At 44.6% G+C, this 13,751-nt stretch overlaps 1 protein-coding gene across 1 annotated transcript; it reads left to right on the forward strand.

Moving 5' to 3' along the window:
- Nucleotides 1-13: 13 nt before the first annotated feature.
- n4bp2 (NEDD4 binding protein 2) lies at nucleotides 14-12,578 on the forward strand. Its single transcript, XM_075462865.1, has 16 exons — nucleotides 14-419; nucleotides 860-1,826; nucleotides 2,871-2,995; nucleotides 3,197-3,285; nucleotides 3,550-3,626; nucleotides 3,714-3,854; nucleotides 4,618-7,115; nucleotides 7,957-8,042; nucleotides 8,129-8,174; nucleotides 8,414-8,637; nucleotides 8,735-8,859; nucleotides 9,087-9,213; nucleotides 9,715-9,891; nucleotides 10,332-10,500; nucleotides 11,201-11,324; nucleotides 11,420-12,578. The coding sequence occupies exons 1-16, from the start codon at nucleotides 137-139 to the stop codon at nucleotides 11,463-11,465; spliced, it is 5,304 nt and encodes a 1,767-aa protein (XP_075318980.1). The 5' UTR covers nucleotides 14-136; the 3' UTR covers nucleotides 11,466-12,578.
- Nucleotides 12,579-13,751: the final 1,173 nt, after the last annotated feature.

Below are 13,751 nucleotides of genomic sequence, written 5' to 3' on the forward strand. Positions count from 1 at the left end.
TTGGAGTGCTGTCGGGTACCGTACCCTTGAGTTCCAACACTTTGTTTTTCTCCAGCCGATTTCGCAGTAGCATGTTTCCAGTTTCGGGCCATCCTACTGTACCTCACCAGCGGGTAGTTAGCTCCGTTAGCAGCTAATGAGAGCCGTTGGCGGCTCCACATTTGGCCACGGTATGCCTCGTAGAAAGAAGAACGGCCTGAGCCCGGCCAGACAGCCCGCCGGCGGGCCACCAGAGGGAGGAAGCCTCGCTCACGTTACGGGTTACCCGCCTCCACATCAGGGATATGACCAAGCTATGGCCAGCACTTCGGAGTCCAGCAGGACTGTCAAGCAGACAATCGTGAAAAGCATGCAGGAGATGTTTTCACACCTGGACCCAGAGGTTATCTACATCGTGCTGTCCGAGTGTGACTTTAAAGGTACCACAACAGTTGTCTAACCTGCCGTGTGACTCTGGGGAAGTGTTCATGGTGAAACTTGGCTAACGAGTTAGCTGAGTTGCTTTCTGGTTTTGGTTCTTGTGATAAGTGTTGAAGAATTTGACAACACGAGCTTACCTAACACTTCAACTCCCATGATAATTGCATACTAGTTGTGAAAGTGACAGACCATAGTTGAACTTGCATTTTTTTGGTCTACAACTCCACCTTCCCTCCTCCACCTGTTGCCCGAGTTAAGAACTGTGGGAATGCCATAGCACGAGTCTTACATGACAGATCCTGTGTGTCAGTTAGCCCCATGGCAGAGTGCTGGTGTTTTTACAGAGCAGTAAAAGCAGCAGGGGGTATTTTGTACGGGATTTATTGCTGCTTGGCTCATTTATTTGTATTGTTCTTTGTGTCTTCTTTGTGTGTCATAGTTGAAAACGCAATGGACTCCCTCCTGGAGCTGTCGGTGGCGGCTGAAGTCGCAGTCCCACACCCGGCTCCCGTTTCTGGCTTTGAGCGCACTGCTGCAGCATTACTCAGCCCGCATCACTTTTCTGGAACCAGTCTAGACGTGCCATCCTCTTCTATGGCATCGCATGAGCCCAAAGAAGAGCTGGACATGCTTATTGATCAAGAGTTAGAGGCACTAACCGCGCAGCAAGACGTGAAGGAAGAGCAGCACGGCAGCGTGTCGTTGGCTTCTTTCCCTCCACCCCCTGTTCTTCCACAGGTACCCCCAGAGCTGCTTCTGAGCAGCCCGGGCGCTGTATCTGCAGAGAGCTTTGCCGAGCAGTGCTCACCAGCTGGAGGCTTGGTGGAGCCTTCCTCTGGAGCCTCGTCCCCCCTCGACCAGCTCAGTACATGGGAAGACGAGACCCCTGAAGGACAGAGAGATGTGCTGGATTTCACACACCTGACAAACGCTCCTTTGAACCTGGCAGCTTCGGGACGCCCCTCGGCTTTCCAGGTGTATAAAAAGCAGGACCCATCACACGCTCTTTCAGAGAGGACTGGGCCCGTGCATGCGGATGCTGCAGGCAGCGGAGCCAGCTCTGAAGCAAGCTTGCTAAATTTCAATCCCTATAGCTACGTGCCACCTTGGAACTTGGAGGCCCCAGCATTTTCTCCCCGTATCCCTGGAAACCAGGGGCCAGCCTTCATAACCCCTGTGGCTGAAACGCCTTCCACTTGGTTCAGCCAGAGCAGACTTGCCTCTCCCTGGCTGAAGCAGGACGCCGTCAGTCAAGCGCCTCTCAAACCTACTGCTACTATTCCAAAGTCTTGGGCGCTGCCTGCTTCTCCTCAGGCTCCTGCCCAATTCAGCAGGCTGCGTTTGCAAGGGAAAGTGCTTGTGCTCCTCCGTGGTGCTCCAGGATCTGGCAAGACGACCCTGGCAAGGTAGAAATGTTTTGATTGTCAGAATAGTAAAGTTCTTTTTTATTTTAATGTATTGTATAATTTTGTGTTACTGTTTCTGTCTGTGATTGTGTGGTGACTTGGAGACCAAACTGATAAACGATGATCAACAGAAAGTTATAATTTCTCTTTCAGACAGTTTATCCGCTTGTTTTTGTTCGCAACAAGGCAAGAGATCGTGGTCACAGGCTTTTCAGAATGACGCTTTTAGGATTGATTTGAAAATATCCCTGTATGCCAATTAAGATTAGGAACAACAAGTCCGAATTGTTTGTTACTTGCAGTCAGACCAATGGAAGTAAAGGTATACAAGAGAATTTTATTGAGCTGTTAGAGGATGGTGTATAGAATAGAAATAGAATAGAAAAATACTTTATTAATGCCCCAATGGGGGTAATTCAAAATATAAGTATCTGTATTTCGAGAGGAAAAAAGATAAAAATGTCTGGAAAATTTACCAGAAAGACGATCAAATATTTGAATATCCTGCCTTTATTTTTATTCCTGTAACGTGGAGGAACCACGGTCATCCCAACAGTCCGATGTTAACTAACACACCTGTTAGTGTCATACGTGGTTCTGCCCTGAAATCACTCAAAGATTTCTTCATTGTCAAGTCCACTTTCACAAAAAACGCGTTAGGCGTTATATATGTGTAATATGATGAAGTTCATCCAACCTGGCAGATGAAGCCATTTTGGCCTCTTTTTCTTTTTTAAGCAAACGTCCATTGATCTTTTTTTCTACCGACAGTGGCCCAGTCACAGTTTACAGCCCAGCAGCCCGTGTTGATATTCAAATTTTTACATTCCTGTTACGAAAAACAAAGTGGTGATCGGTTGTGCTGATCATATTGTCTACATATGAAATGGATCGGATTTTTCGTTGGTAAAACGATCGAGGTGGCCTACAAAAATGGCATAAAATGAAGATGGCGTTGTCCTAAGTTTAGGAACGCTGCGTGAGACTCATGGACCTCTGCTACAGCCGTTGCATCATTTGAAAGCCATCATTATGTGTCTGCAGAGCCTTGCTGGAGAATAACCCCGGTGGAGTTATACTGAGCACTGATGACTACTTCACCCGCAATGGACAATACCAGTTTGACCCCACGGCCCTGGGGGAGGCCCACGAGTGGAACCATAAACGAGGTAAACAACACACAAGCAGCGCTGACATGAAGTTGTAAAACATTGAGTCAAAAAAAAGTAGAAAAAACTGGACATTTCAAGATTTTTTTTTTTCTTCTTGTATCTCTGTGCTGTTGTTTTGCTTTAAGTGACGTGTTTTTAACCTCTGCTTCAGTTACACAAGTGATGCATTGTTTCTCTCATACCACCTTTATGCCACAGCCAAAGAGGCTTTCAACAGGGGCACCAACCCTGTCATCATCGATAACACCAACATGCAGGGCTGGGAGATGAGACCCTATGTGGTTCAGGTCAGTCAGTTTGGGGTCGAACACGCGCGGTGGATTAAATGAGTTCAAGTTCGAGTTTAACTGATGAGAAGAGATATGAAACATTTCAGATATGCGGAGTGGTGTCAGTACACAAGAGAACGTTTTCCGGTGACATAAGCATATTTGTTTTAGAAACGACAGAAAATGTGGGATTTCAGGAGCAATTATTCGTTTGCACATCATGTCCTACACATGAGTTTGTTTCGAGCTGCACAGAGTGACCACTTCTCTCTCCGTCCGTAGGCGCTGAGACATGGATATAAAGTGCTGTTCAAAGAGCCGGATAGTTGGTGGAAGCACAAGCCCCGGGAACTGCAGAGGTCAGAGAGACGGAGGAATAGCATTGTGTTATTTCCCTGTTGGATGAGCAAAAGCTTCAGTTGAGGATAACGTGTGCTCTTGTCCAGGCGCACCACTCATAATGTGCCGGCGGAAACCATCCGCCGCATGCTGAACGGATATGAGCGCTTCGTCTCGGTCCAGTCCATCATGGGTTCACAAGTGCCTGAGTTTAAACAGCGCCTTGTTCTGGAGAACAAAAGCTCACAGTGAGTTTCATTTAAAGCATTTTTCTCCATGCCTCAGCCCATTTCTGCTGATATAACAGGGGAGGGGGGGGTTGTAACAACAGAGAAGTTGTTGAGTTGATATCTCAGAAGAAACTCTCTCAAAAGAAAGAGAAAGTTTGTCAGTATTTTTGGACCTTGGCCTGCCAAAGCAAAGCTTTCTGTCTTTGCTGTTGGAGGAAAGGAAGGAAATTATGTTTTTGTTGTTTGATAACACATTTTGCTATTGCGACAAGTAGATCCACAATACCTGCATGAAGCTCCACTACTTGGTTTATTTGAGGTTTTTTTAAACACTGATGTGTAAAACGGTCAAACTCCTCCTACTCAGCTTAAATAAGATCCATATCGACTTTGAAGCTCTTCCTTCTTTTAATTGGGGATACACCACATTTAGACTCTGTCAGTCAGATCACTTGTTTCATTCATGTTCCATTTTAATGCTTGCTAACATGTACCTGGTTCTACCTGCCATTTTAAAGCATCTTCTCCCACAGAAAGAGAGGTGAATATGTCAAAATAAACAAACAAATGTAGGGTTTATCTTTCCACTTTTTTTTTTTTTTTCAAGATTTCAGATTCCTACTTTTCTTTATGTTACCTGAAAATCATTTTTACAAATAAACTTCAACAGCAATGGTTCTGTTTTTTTTGTTAGTTTTTAAAAAAAAATTATTATTAGGTAAATATTGCTTGGTGTTGAAATTGTGCAATAAGAAATATGCCTCTTTTGCTTTTTCTTTAGCCCAGTGTCCTCTGACACGGCATGTCCTGACCTCGTATGTCAGTCGGGATTGACGGAGAGATGTAAAAAAACCCACCCTCCTCTTTTTTCCTCCCTCCCCGACGTGTCGTCCACCGGCAGACCTACCACCAACCCCGATGTTTCTGATGGGGATGACGATATTGATTTTGGCGAACTGGATTCTGAGCTGGACTCCCAGTTAGAGCTGAACCTCCCAACAGGAGACCAGAGAATCCCAGATTGTGTTGTGGAATCGGTGATGAACGTAGATCACTGTGGGGATGAAATGCAGGCGGCTTACTCTGGATCTATTGGGCAGAGAGTGAGGAGAGAAAGGTCAAGCAGGAGGTCTGGTTTTGAGCAGGCAGAGCCTGCAGATGTGGTGAAAGATACCACCCAGTCAGACCAAGAAAAGTCTGATAAAGCAGAACAGGGTGAGGTGGTGAGGTGCGGGGAGGAGCTTCATTTTGTGGGAGACTGGCCTTCTGAAGGGTCTCTCAAGCAGCGACAGGTGAGGAGAAGAGAAAGGCACGGAGAGATGTGTGGCAAGGACGCTCGGGGAGGAGCCAGTGACGATGAAAAAACAAGTGTGAAGTCAGGTCCTGATGTCACGGAGTTTAAGAAGCTTCTTGATCTTATTCAGACCGGTGTCGCCCCAGTTCAGACCAGCTCTTCCGGCTCACGCTCCCTTTCTCCGAGCTCAGGAGAGGAATGTGAGAAAGAGTGTGAAGCAGGTGGCATGTTTGAGGATGCCAGCAGCAAAGAGAGGCAGCAGGACGGAGTCAACAACAGCAAAGGGGAATTACCAGACTGTGTGTTAGACTGGAAGGCAGACGACTCTTGTGTTGTGGGAAAATTGAGAGATTCGGAGGAAAATGAAAATGAACCAAGTAGTGTCTCTGAAATGGATCCTACTGTGTCAGAAATTGGAAGAAAAACTGTATCTGAGGATTGGAAGTTAACCCATGCGTGCCTTGATGTAGACGACAGCCTCAATATGAAAGACGAGGCTTGCGCAGATGACCCGGATGACTGTACTGAAAATGGCCGAGTGGCTGTTACTGAGGCTGATGGCAGCCATACTAATGAGACATGTCAGAGTCCAGCATGTGAGGGCTTTGTGGAAACGGATAATAGTGGAAGCAATCAGGAAAGAAAGCAGCATCAAGGTCGGCGATCTGGGAAGCCCATCAAACTTGCCCTCACCTTCACTCAGCACTGCCCTGCTTCTTCATCGAATGATCTGAACTGTCCCAATGCCACTGCTGAAAACACTGACAGTACCGACAGCCGTGTCAACTCGGATGTCAAATCTGTTGTGAATCCTGCGCGTGACGGCAGTTTTGATCCCAAACCAGACACCGACCTGTCTGCAGAGCGCAATTCTGCGGCACACCCGCAGCTCCCTACCCCTCTTCCTCTGGTGGAAATGGGCTGCCTCACTCAGACAGAACCTCACGACTTTGCCCTTCTTTGGCGCCTCAATCATCATGACAACTCTGAGGAAACGGCCGTCACTGCGAGCAGCCGGTCCAGCGAAATCACAGTCTTGTATGGCGACTCCTCCCGGTTTGTGCCGGAGCTCTCCTCTGCAGTTTCTGCGGCAGTTGCTGTTCACCCCTCCGGCCACAAAGAGGTGCCCTACCGTGTGGTCCACGAGAAAGGCACACAGGTGGAGGAGAAGGAGTTCGGGGTAACTCGAGACCGGCTCGAGAGCCTGCGCATTCTCAGCGGTCATTTTAAGCTGGTTAGCTTTGATACATTAGAGGATCTGTATGATAAGTGCCACCAAGACTTAGAATGGACCACCAACCTGCTGCTGGACTCCGAAGAGAAATTCTTTAGGGATGAAGATGAAGATGAACAAGAGGATAAACAAAACAATACATCAAGTCTGTTTGGAGCGTCATGCGAGGCTGCAGAAACCGGTAAATGTCCTGATTTGTTAGATGAGTGTCAACATGGTGCGCTCTGGACAAAAGGAGAGCAATCTGGGATTAAGGAGGGTCGCCAAAAGTCAACCTGTGGGACTGTTGATGAGTCGAATGAGAGCGCCATCGCTGCAGAGGTGTCAAGTTTTGGAGTTGCATCTGTTCTAGTTACAAACGAGAACCAATCAGATGCAACTTCAGACTTAGAAAGATCTTCTCAAACAGAACTTTGTCTGACTAAAGCAGTAAAAGAATCGGAGCCAAGCGACAACTCTGATCAAAATGTGATATCAGAGCCTGGCCTAGAAAGGGGAGCGAGTGGTGGGAGCTTGGATAATGAAGTGATAATTGAAGAGTTGAGGGTTGAAACGGAGGACGAGATGGCCAGCATGGAGGAGATCAATCGGCTGCTGCAGGCTGAGCTCGCGGAGATTGAGAGGGAGGAAAAACAGAAGAAGGAGGAGGTACGGAGCCGACACCTGGATATTCAGACTCTGGAGCTGAAACTCTCCACTGAGCTGGCACTACAGTTAACTGAGCTGTTTGGTCCTGTCGGAGTAGACCCAGGTAACTAACACACAGGGTTCACACTGAAAAATAAAAGGTTTTTTTGGGGGGGAAGCTTTTTATGCCTTTTATTAGATAGGACAGTGTAGAGAGACAGGAAGCAGGGGACAGAGAGAGAGGGGGAATAACGTGCAGCAAAGGGCCGTCCGATGCGGGACTCAAACCGGGGCCAGCTGCAGCGAGGACTGTAGCCTCTTTGTACATGGGGCACCTGCTGTACCCACTACACCAAAGCCTGAAAAATATATTTTAAGTAGTAGAATTAAAACTCAAATGACAATGCAACACCTGTTGGAAAAAGATAAACTTATGATGCTAAATGAAAAATGCCCAGACCCAACCTTCCCGTTAAACCACTTTGTGCCAGAGATGGTCATGAGGTATGTTTGAATTGCCAAAGAGAAACCGAGGCAGGTTAACAAGGACGTATTGTTGGCGGCAGTAAGGCCGAGCCCCAGCGTATCATGACCATTCCACTAAGCATTAGCTGCTTGGCTTATTGTTAGCTGGTTAGTCAAAAATGAAAGGAGACAGTTTTATTTAGCAGGCAAAAAAAGTTGATTGTAAAAAGTTGGTCAGTCCAACGTTACAAAAATGTACCTTAGAGGGTAAAACAGACATGAAATGATCTAAGTAAGGTGTGTGCTGTGGAATTGATTCTTATGTGGCTCTCTGCTCACCAAAACGCATTTCCTCATGTGGAGTTATAATGCTGGTGCCCAAACACGTTGGTCCAAAATGCTATCGTATTGTAATCTAGTGACTGTCAAAGCATGTGATTCACATTTCATAGTGGCCAAACTGAGCTGGATATCTGACCTGTCTGGTTAACGACACACAGGAACATGCTCCGAAGATGACTTTGCTGTGCAGATGGACCTAAATCTGGCCAAACTGCTTCACCAGAGGTGGAAGGAAACTATCCAGGTGGGGTTAAACGTCTGTCCTGTGATGAATGTGCTCCCGTGAGAGGGTCTTTGTTTGTTCATCTGGATGTTTATGGTGTTTTTCAGGAAAGGCAACGACAAGCAGCGCTTTCTTTTCATTTGCTTCAGGAAAGTGAGTTGTAACACACACACACACCCAAACACGATCTAAGGTGAAACCAGTGAAGCATCATGTCAGGATAGCAGCATTATAGTTGCTCAGCAATTTACACATTTGCATACAAACATGCCCCTGTATGTCAGTGCTTCCAGAGAAATAAATAGCACACACACGGAAATATACATCTAAGTGCATGACAGATCGAACACAGCTTTGCTGCACTATTAAATGTGGATCTTTTGATTCTTCAGCTTCACCACACAGGGGGGATTCTCAGGTGGGCAGATATAGGCCACAAGACTGGACACCAGCTGCAAATCTCCCGAGTAGTAAAGATGCAAATATGTCAGTGGTGGGCCAGCAAGAGGCTTCTGGTTCTGTGCCATTTATGGACCACTGGAATGTGCCCCATCCACATGTGTCTCTCAGAGATATTATAAAGGAGGAGCAGGCTTTGCAGGAGAACGTGCAGAAGGTAACAGAAGGCATTTAAAAAAAAATTTTTAAAACGTAACCACCTCATTCTTCTTCCGTCATTTATCCTCACATCTGTTCGACTTTCTCTCTGTAAGACCAGACAAAGCCGTGCAGACCTGGACCGGCGGGACGGAGCCACTCTGTTAAAAGAGCAGCAGCTGTTCTCCCTGTTCCCCACCATCGACAGGCATTTTCTTCAGGACATCTTCAGAGAACACAAGTAAGACAACAGCTGAGATTGGCAACCTCTTATATTAACATATAATATTCAACCTCCTTTTTTTTTGTTTTTTTTTGCCTGTGTTTTTCAGTAAAGCACTTTGTAACCCAGGTCTTAAAAGGGGATATGTAAATAAAATACAAATATTTAATGCGCCTGCAATGCTATGAGGTCCTTGATTATTTCCTGCCTCGACTGTTTACCCCCATGTCTTTGTTTTTGCGCAGCTATGGCCTGGTCCAGACGGAGCTGTTTCTTCGCTCTCTACTCGACGAGGGACCTGTGAAGACGGTTGTTGCTCCAGAAGCTCCTCGGTCTGACCACCACAGAACAGCCAGCAAGGAAAGAGAGAAGGTTGGGAAACCAAACAGTGGAACGCTCGTGCTGTGTTGTCAAGCGTTTTTGCGGCCTCTGAAGTTTCTGGGATTTTTTTTGGGGGGGGGGGATTTTCTTGTTTAGAATGATAAAACTGTTTATTTTGTTCTAAAGGGCACAGCCTCGCCCACAGTAAGTACATCATGCTATCTGTGTAATCGCAGAGAGTGTGTTCTCTCCAAAAATAAATGGATAAAAAAAAAAAAAAAAACTAATCGAATATAAACTATTCTACCTAAGCTTCAAAAATATCCTACCGTGATTACAAATTTATTGAACCATGAACCAGATTAGGATTGATTATGAACATCTCGGACATAACGTGGATAAAAAGGCTGCCGTGAGAGCGATTGAACAAAACAACACTGGTTCATTTTCACCAAAACTCAGCAGCTGAAGAGACTGTGTCGCAGTGGATATGACTTATTTCCCACTCTCCTAATTAGGTGTCTCTATCACGATGTTCTTTTAATTTGTCAGAGGCAAAAGTCCCTGGAACTGGCTGTAGCCAACTATCAGGACACAGAGGACCCAGAGTACGAAGACTTCAGAGCTGAGGCCAGCCTTCAGAGGAGGAGACAGCTCGAGGGTTTTGCAAAGGCCGCAGAAGCCTACAAGCAGGGACGCAAAGAAGTGGCCTCGTTTTATGCACAACAGGTAAACGAATGAGGGACAATGATTTCATTTAATATTTTGTTTGCTAGTGTACGAGCCAACTGGTTAGTGGGCAGCGAGTCCAAGCTTTGATTCGTTTATAGCATGTCATTCAACTTCTGCTCTTTCCCCATGTCTCCAACAACTCTGTCTAATAAAAGAGACGAAACGTTTTACATTTTATGGCCACCCAAACATCTGTTAGGTCAAATCTTTTGAAATGTACATTTTTAATAAACATTTGATGTCCTACAATAAGTCTAGTCGGCACTTACAGCCACGCTTTTGACACGACGAGATCGAGTTGCCACAGCAACTGTACTCTGAGTGTTGTGTTATTCAGCTTTCCTGTTTCGTGTCTTTGTGTTCAAAGCTCATCATCGCTTTATGCTGACATAAGCTCTGCTGAGGAGTAAATTACTTTGTTCCGACTCTCCTTTTAGGGACACATGCACGGCCAGCGGATGCGTGAAGCCAATCACCGCGCTGCAGCTCAGATTTTTAACAGGGTCAACTCCTCGCTGCTGCCCAAAAACATCCTGGACCTCCATGGGCTGCATGTGGACGAGGCCCTGGAGCATCTGGCTCAGGTCTTGGAGGACAAAACTGCAGGTACTGTACACTCCAAACAGTCCCTTTCAGGCGTGCACCACTCATTAACCGGTTTGCATTCGCAAGCAAACCAAATGTGAAGGATTCTCTTGAAGAGACACAAGGAAGAAATGTGAATCTGAGACATTTCTGTTGACTGCTTCGAAGTGAATAAACTAGGTTGGATGGAGGCCGACTCGTAAACAGCTGGTGTGTGACATCATTTTAATCTTTGCCAGATGTGTGTTTTGTAAAGCCATTTCTGTTCCCTGTAATGTGTGTCAAATCTTTGAAGCGGGTAAAAACCAACCTCAAGTCAGTGCATGAACCTTCACGTGCTCTAGTGGACGTTTTTATGTACACCGCTTCCATTCACCTGTTATTCACCCTTTTTACATCTTCCAAATGTGACCGAAACATGGCAGTGGAAACCCCGCTAATATTCGGTGACAGTTAAACTCAAGCTCCAACTTTGGCCTTTCTGGATGAGACCAAGTAAGATGTCATCACAGCACGTGTCTATGTCTGAGGTATAGGTTAGAAGAACAAAATGTGCATGCCACTGCCATGCAAAGCAAAACATGCACAGAGACATTAGATGTGTATATCGGAACGTTAAAGCCTTTTTTATCAATGCCGCAATACATTCATCATCGCGTGAACGTGCTTCTGTTAACGGTTTTCTGTGCGTTTTCTTCCCCTTTGGCCTCTTTGTGTGCAGAATGTGAGCAGGGTCTCTGTCGACCTCAGCTCTCTATCATCACAGGAAGAGGGAACCACAGCCAGGGGGGAGTGGCCCGCATCCGCCCCGCTGTTATAGACTACCTCACCAACAAACACTACAGGTACACACACGCACATGTAAGCAAAAAAAAAAAAAAAAAAACAACTAGAGATGTTCATCTTCACCCACCTTTTCTTCCATCTCTGCATCTCTCAGGTTTGCTGAGCCAAAGCCAGGTCTCGTGTTGGTCTCTTTGAGGTAAAAACGGATCCTGATTATGTTGATCTGGAGGACTGCTCTCTCTTTTTTTTCCCCTCACTTCTTTAGTACAAGTCTAACACTAAATGCCATGTTTATAACATCAGCCAGACTGTATTCTTAAAGTCTCTCTGTCTCCATCGATAATAGAGCCATCTGAATTTCAAATGGCTGGTCACGCTGACATTGCTTTTATTTTTGTCCGTTGTGCTTTTTCTTCCTATGGAAAACGACTATGTTGGTATGACACACAAATCACATATTTTTAATGCATCTGTATAGCTCGACGGCATGTATATTTTTATCGCCAAATTTGTTTTATAGTGCATATTAAGTGTATACTTGGTGTGTTTTAGAGTGAGCGTGTCCTGAGTGTAGCAGGCTCCATGATGAACGAGTTAATAACTATTAAGAGTGTGCATATTTTATTCGAATAGCAATCACACGCCGTCTACTCGGCGGTTCCTCTGCAACCAGATTTTAAGTCGCGTGTTTCTTGAGAGACAGTTTATCATAACGGGTCTATGTCATTTCTGTATTATTAAGCCAAATGCTTTAAAGGAAGAAAGCGCCTTCCTCTTGTTTTTAGTCTTACTGTCACCACAATGTACGCGTGAAACTTCACAGATGATCAAAGACCGTCGATGAGGTCGAACAGCCTCATTGAATCGATTGAGCATCCTCCACTGTGACTTCTTCGCTCTCCTTTGTCTGAGCACGGACCTTTGTTACTTTCAACTTAAAAAAAAAAAAAAAAAAACTTTCCTTTTGTACAAACATATATCAGCTGCTAATATGCTGGTTCAAAACTCAGGTGACTGCAAGTGTTAAGTGTTCTTCTCCTTTGAGGCCAGTCGATTGTTTCTAGCCCATCCCTGGTAGCTATTTAAAACACGGTGTGCCAACATTTTTGTAGCGTTTGGTCGGCTACGTTAGTTTTACAAGTTTAAAACTGCTTCAGTTTTTGTACCTATTTGATTAAGCTTAGGTATGCTGTCCATAAATGCCGCTGTGAACACATGAAATTTGAAGAGAATATTGTATTTTTATCCATTTTGTTCATAAGATTTTACAGAGGTTGTTATAGAGTGAAATAAAAAAACATATTTGTCCAGAATGGTTTACATTTGTCATCGTTTGCGGGTGTGTTTGTGTGGATCACTGGAGTCATCTCTAACAAAATACATTATATGCAAGATTTTTGGATTGAAAATGGAAATTTAGCATGTGTATTTTGCTAGAGCCTTAACTAAGCAGGTTTTTCTGATTTGTTAACAATAGAAATCACGATCAAGAGTTTTTTTTTTTGTTTGTTTTTTTTTTTAAAAGTCCTGTTGGAGTTAGAAGTAATCCTTGTAATATTAATTAATGTGATATTATATAGCTTTTTTACTCCTTTTGCTTTCTAAAATCCTAAAAAAAAGCTGTGTGTTTAGGGCCTTATTCCCAATACTTGAATTTCCACTAAAAGAAAAGACAGCTGCTGTGTCAAAAAAAAGAAAAGAAAAAAAAAAGAAGTGAACCAGCACTATTACATTACTGTCACCAAAGCTGTTACCACTGCACAGTTGTGGCAAAGGCAGCGGCAGCTGCAAGAGAGGTTGAACATGAAATTGTTCACACAGAGCCGTCGGTGGGAAGGTAAGTTGGCGTCTCTTTCAATCTTTCAGACTTCAGGGTGCATCATTTGGATAAACCATGAGCAGTGTGATGTGTGGTGGTAGTTCACCCAGTACAGGCAGCTATAAACTTTTTATATGGGTGTGCAGGCTAAGACCATTAGTCCTATTAGGCTGGAACAGAAACTGATGTCGTTTTTGTTTTTCTGGTGTACGGTGTTTAATTAATATTCTTATTTGCATATGCAGCCATGGCTGCCATGTAGAAGAACACTATTTGTGTAAACCTTAGAATTGAACAGATTCAGAATTTTCTCTTTTTTCGGTAGGGCGTAGTACAGTAGGGCTGAGGGACATGCCTGGTATTGGCAATGATCACAAGACCACTTTTTAATAGTACTTGAATTTTCAGAGAAATGATAGCCATATTAATCACATAATTTATTGTCCATAAAAGGGCACAACCATAACCACATGTAGTGTACCTAACACGAAAGACACAAGCTTGACTTTTTTTCTTTTTTTTTCCTCAGAAAAAAGGTTATCTGTATCATACAGGGGCCAACAACAACAGATTGAGAGCACATAGCATTAAAAACAAATAACAAGCAGGTGAAAAACACACAAACAACAACAGGTGAAAAACACACAAACAACAACAGCACTGGACA

The sequence above is a fragment of the Odontesthes bonariensis genome, chromosome 4 (assembly GCF_027942865.1).
Source record: "Odontesthes bonariensis isolate fOdoBon6 chromosome 4, fOdoBon6.hap1, whole genome shotgun sequence".
Classification (NCBI taxonomy): Eukaryota; Metazoa; Chordata; class Actinopteri; order Atheriniformes; family Atherinopsidae; genus Odontesthes; species Odontesthes bonariensis.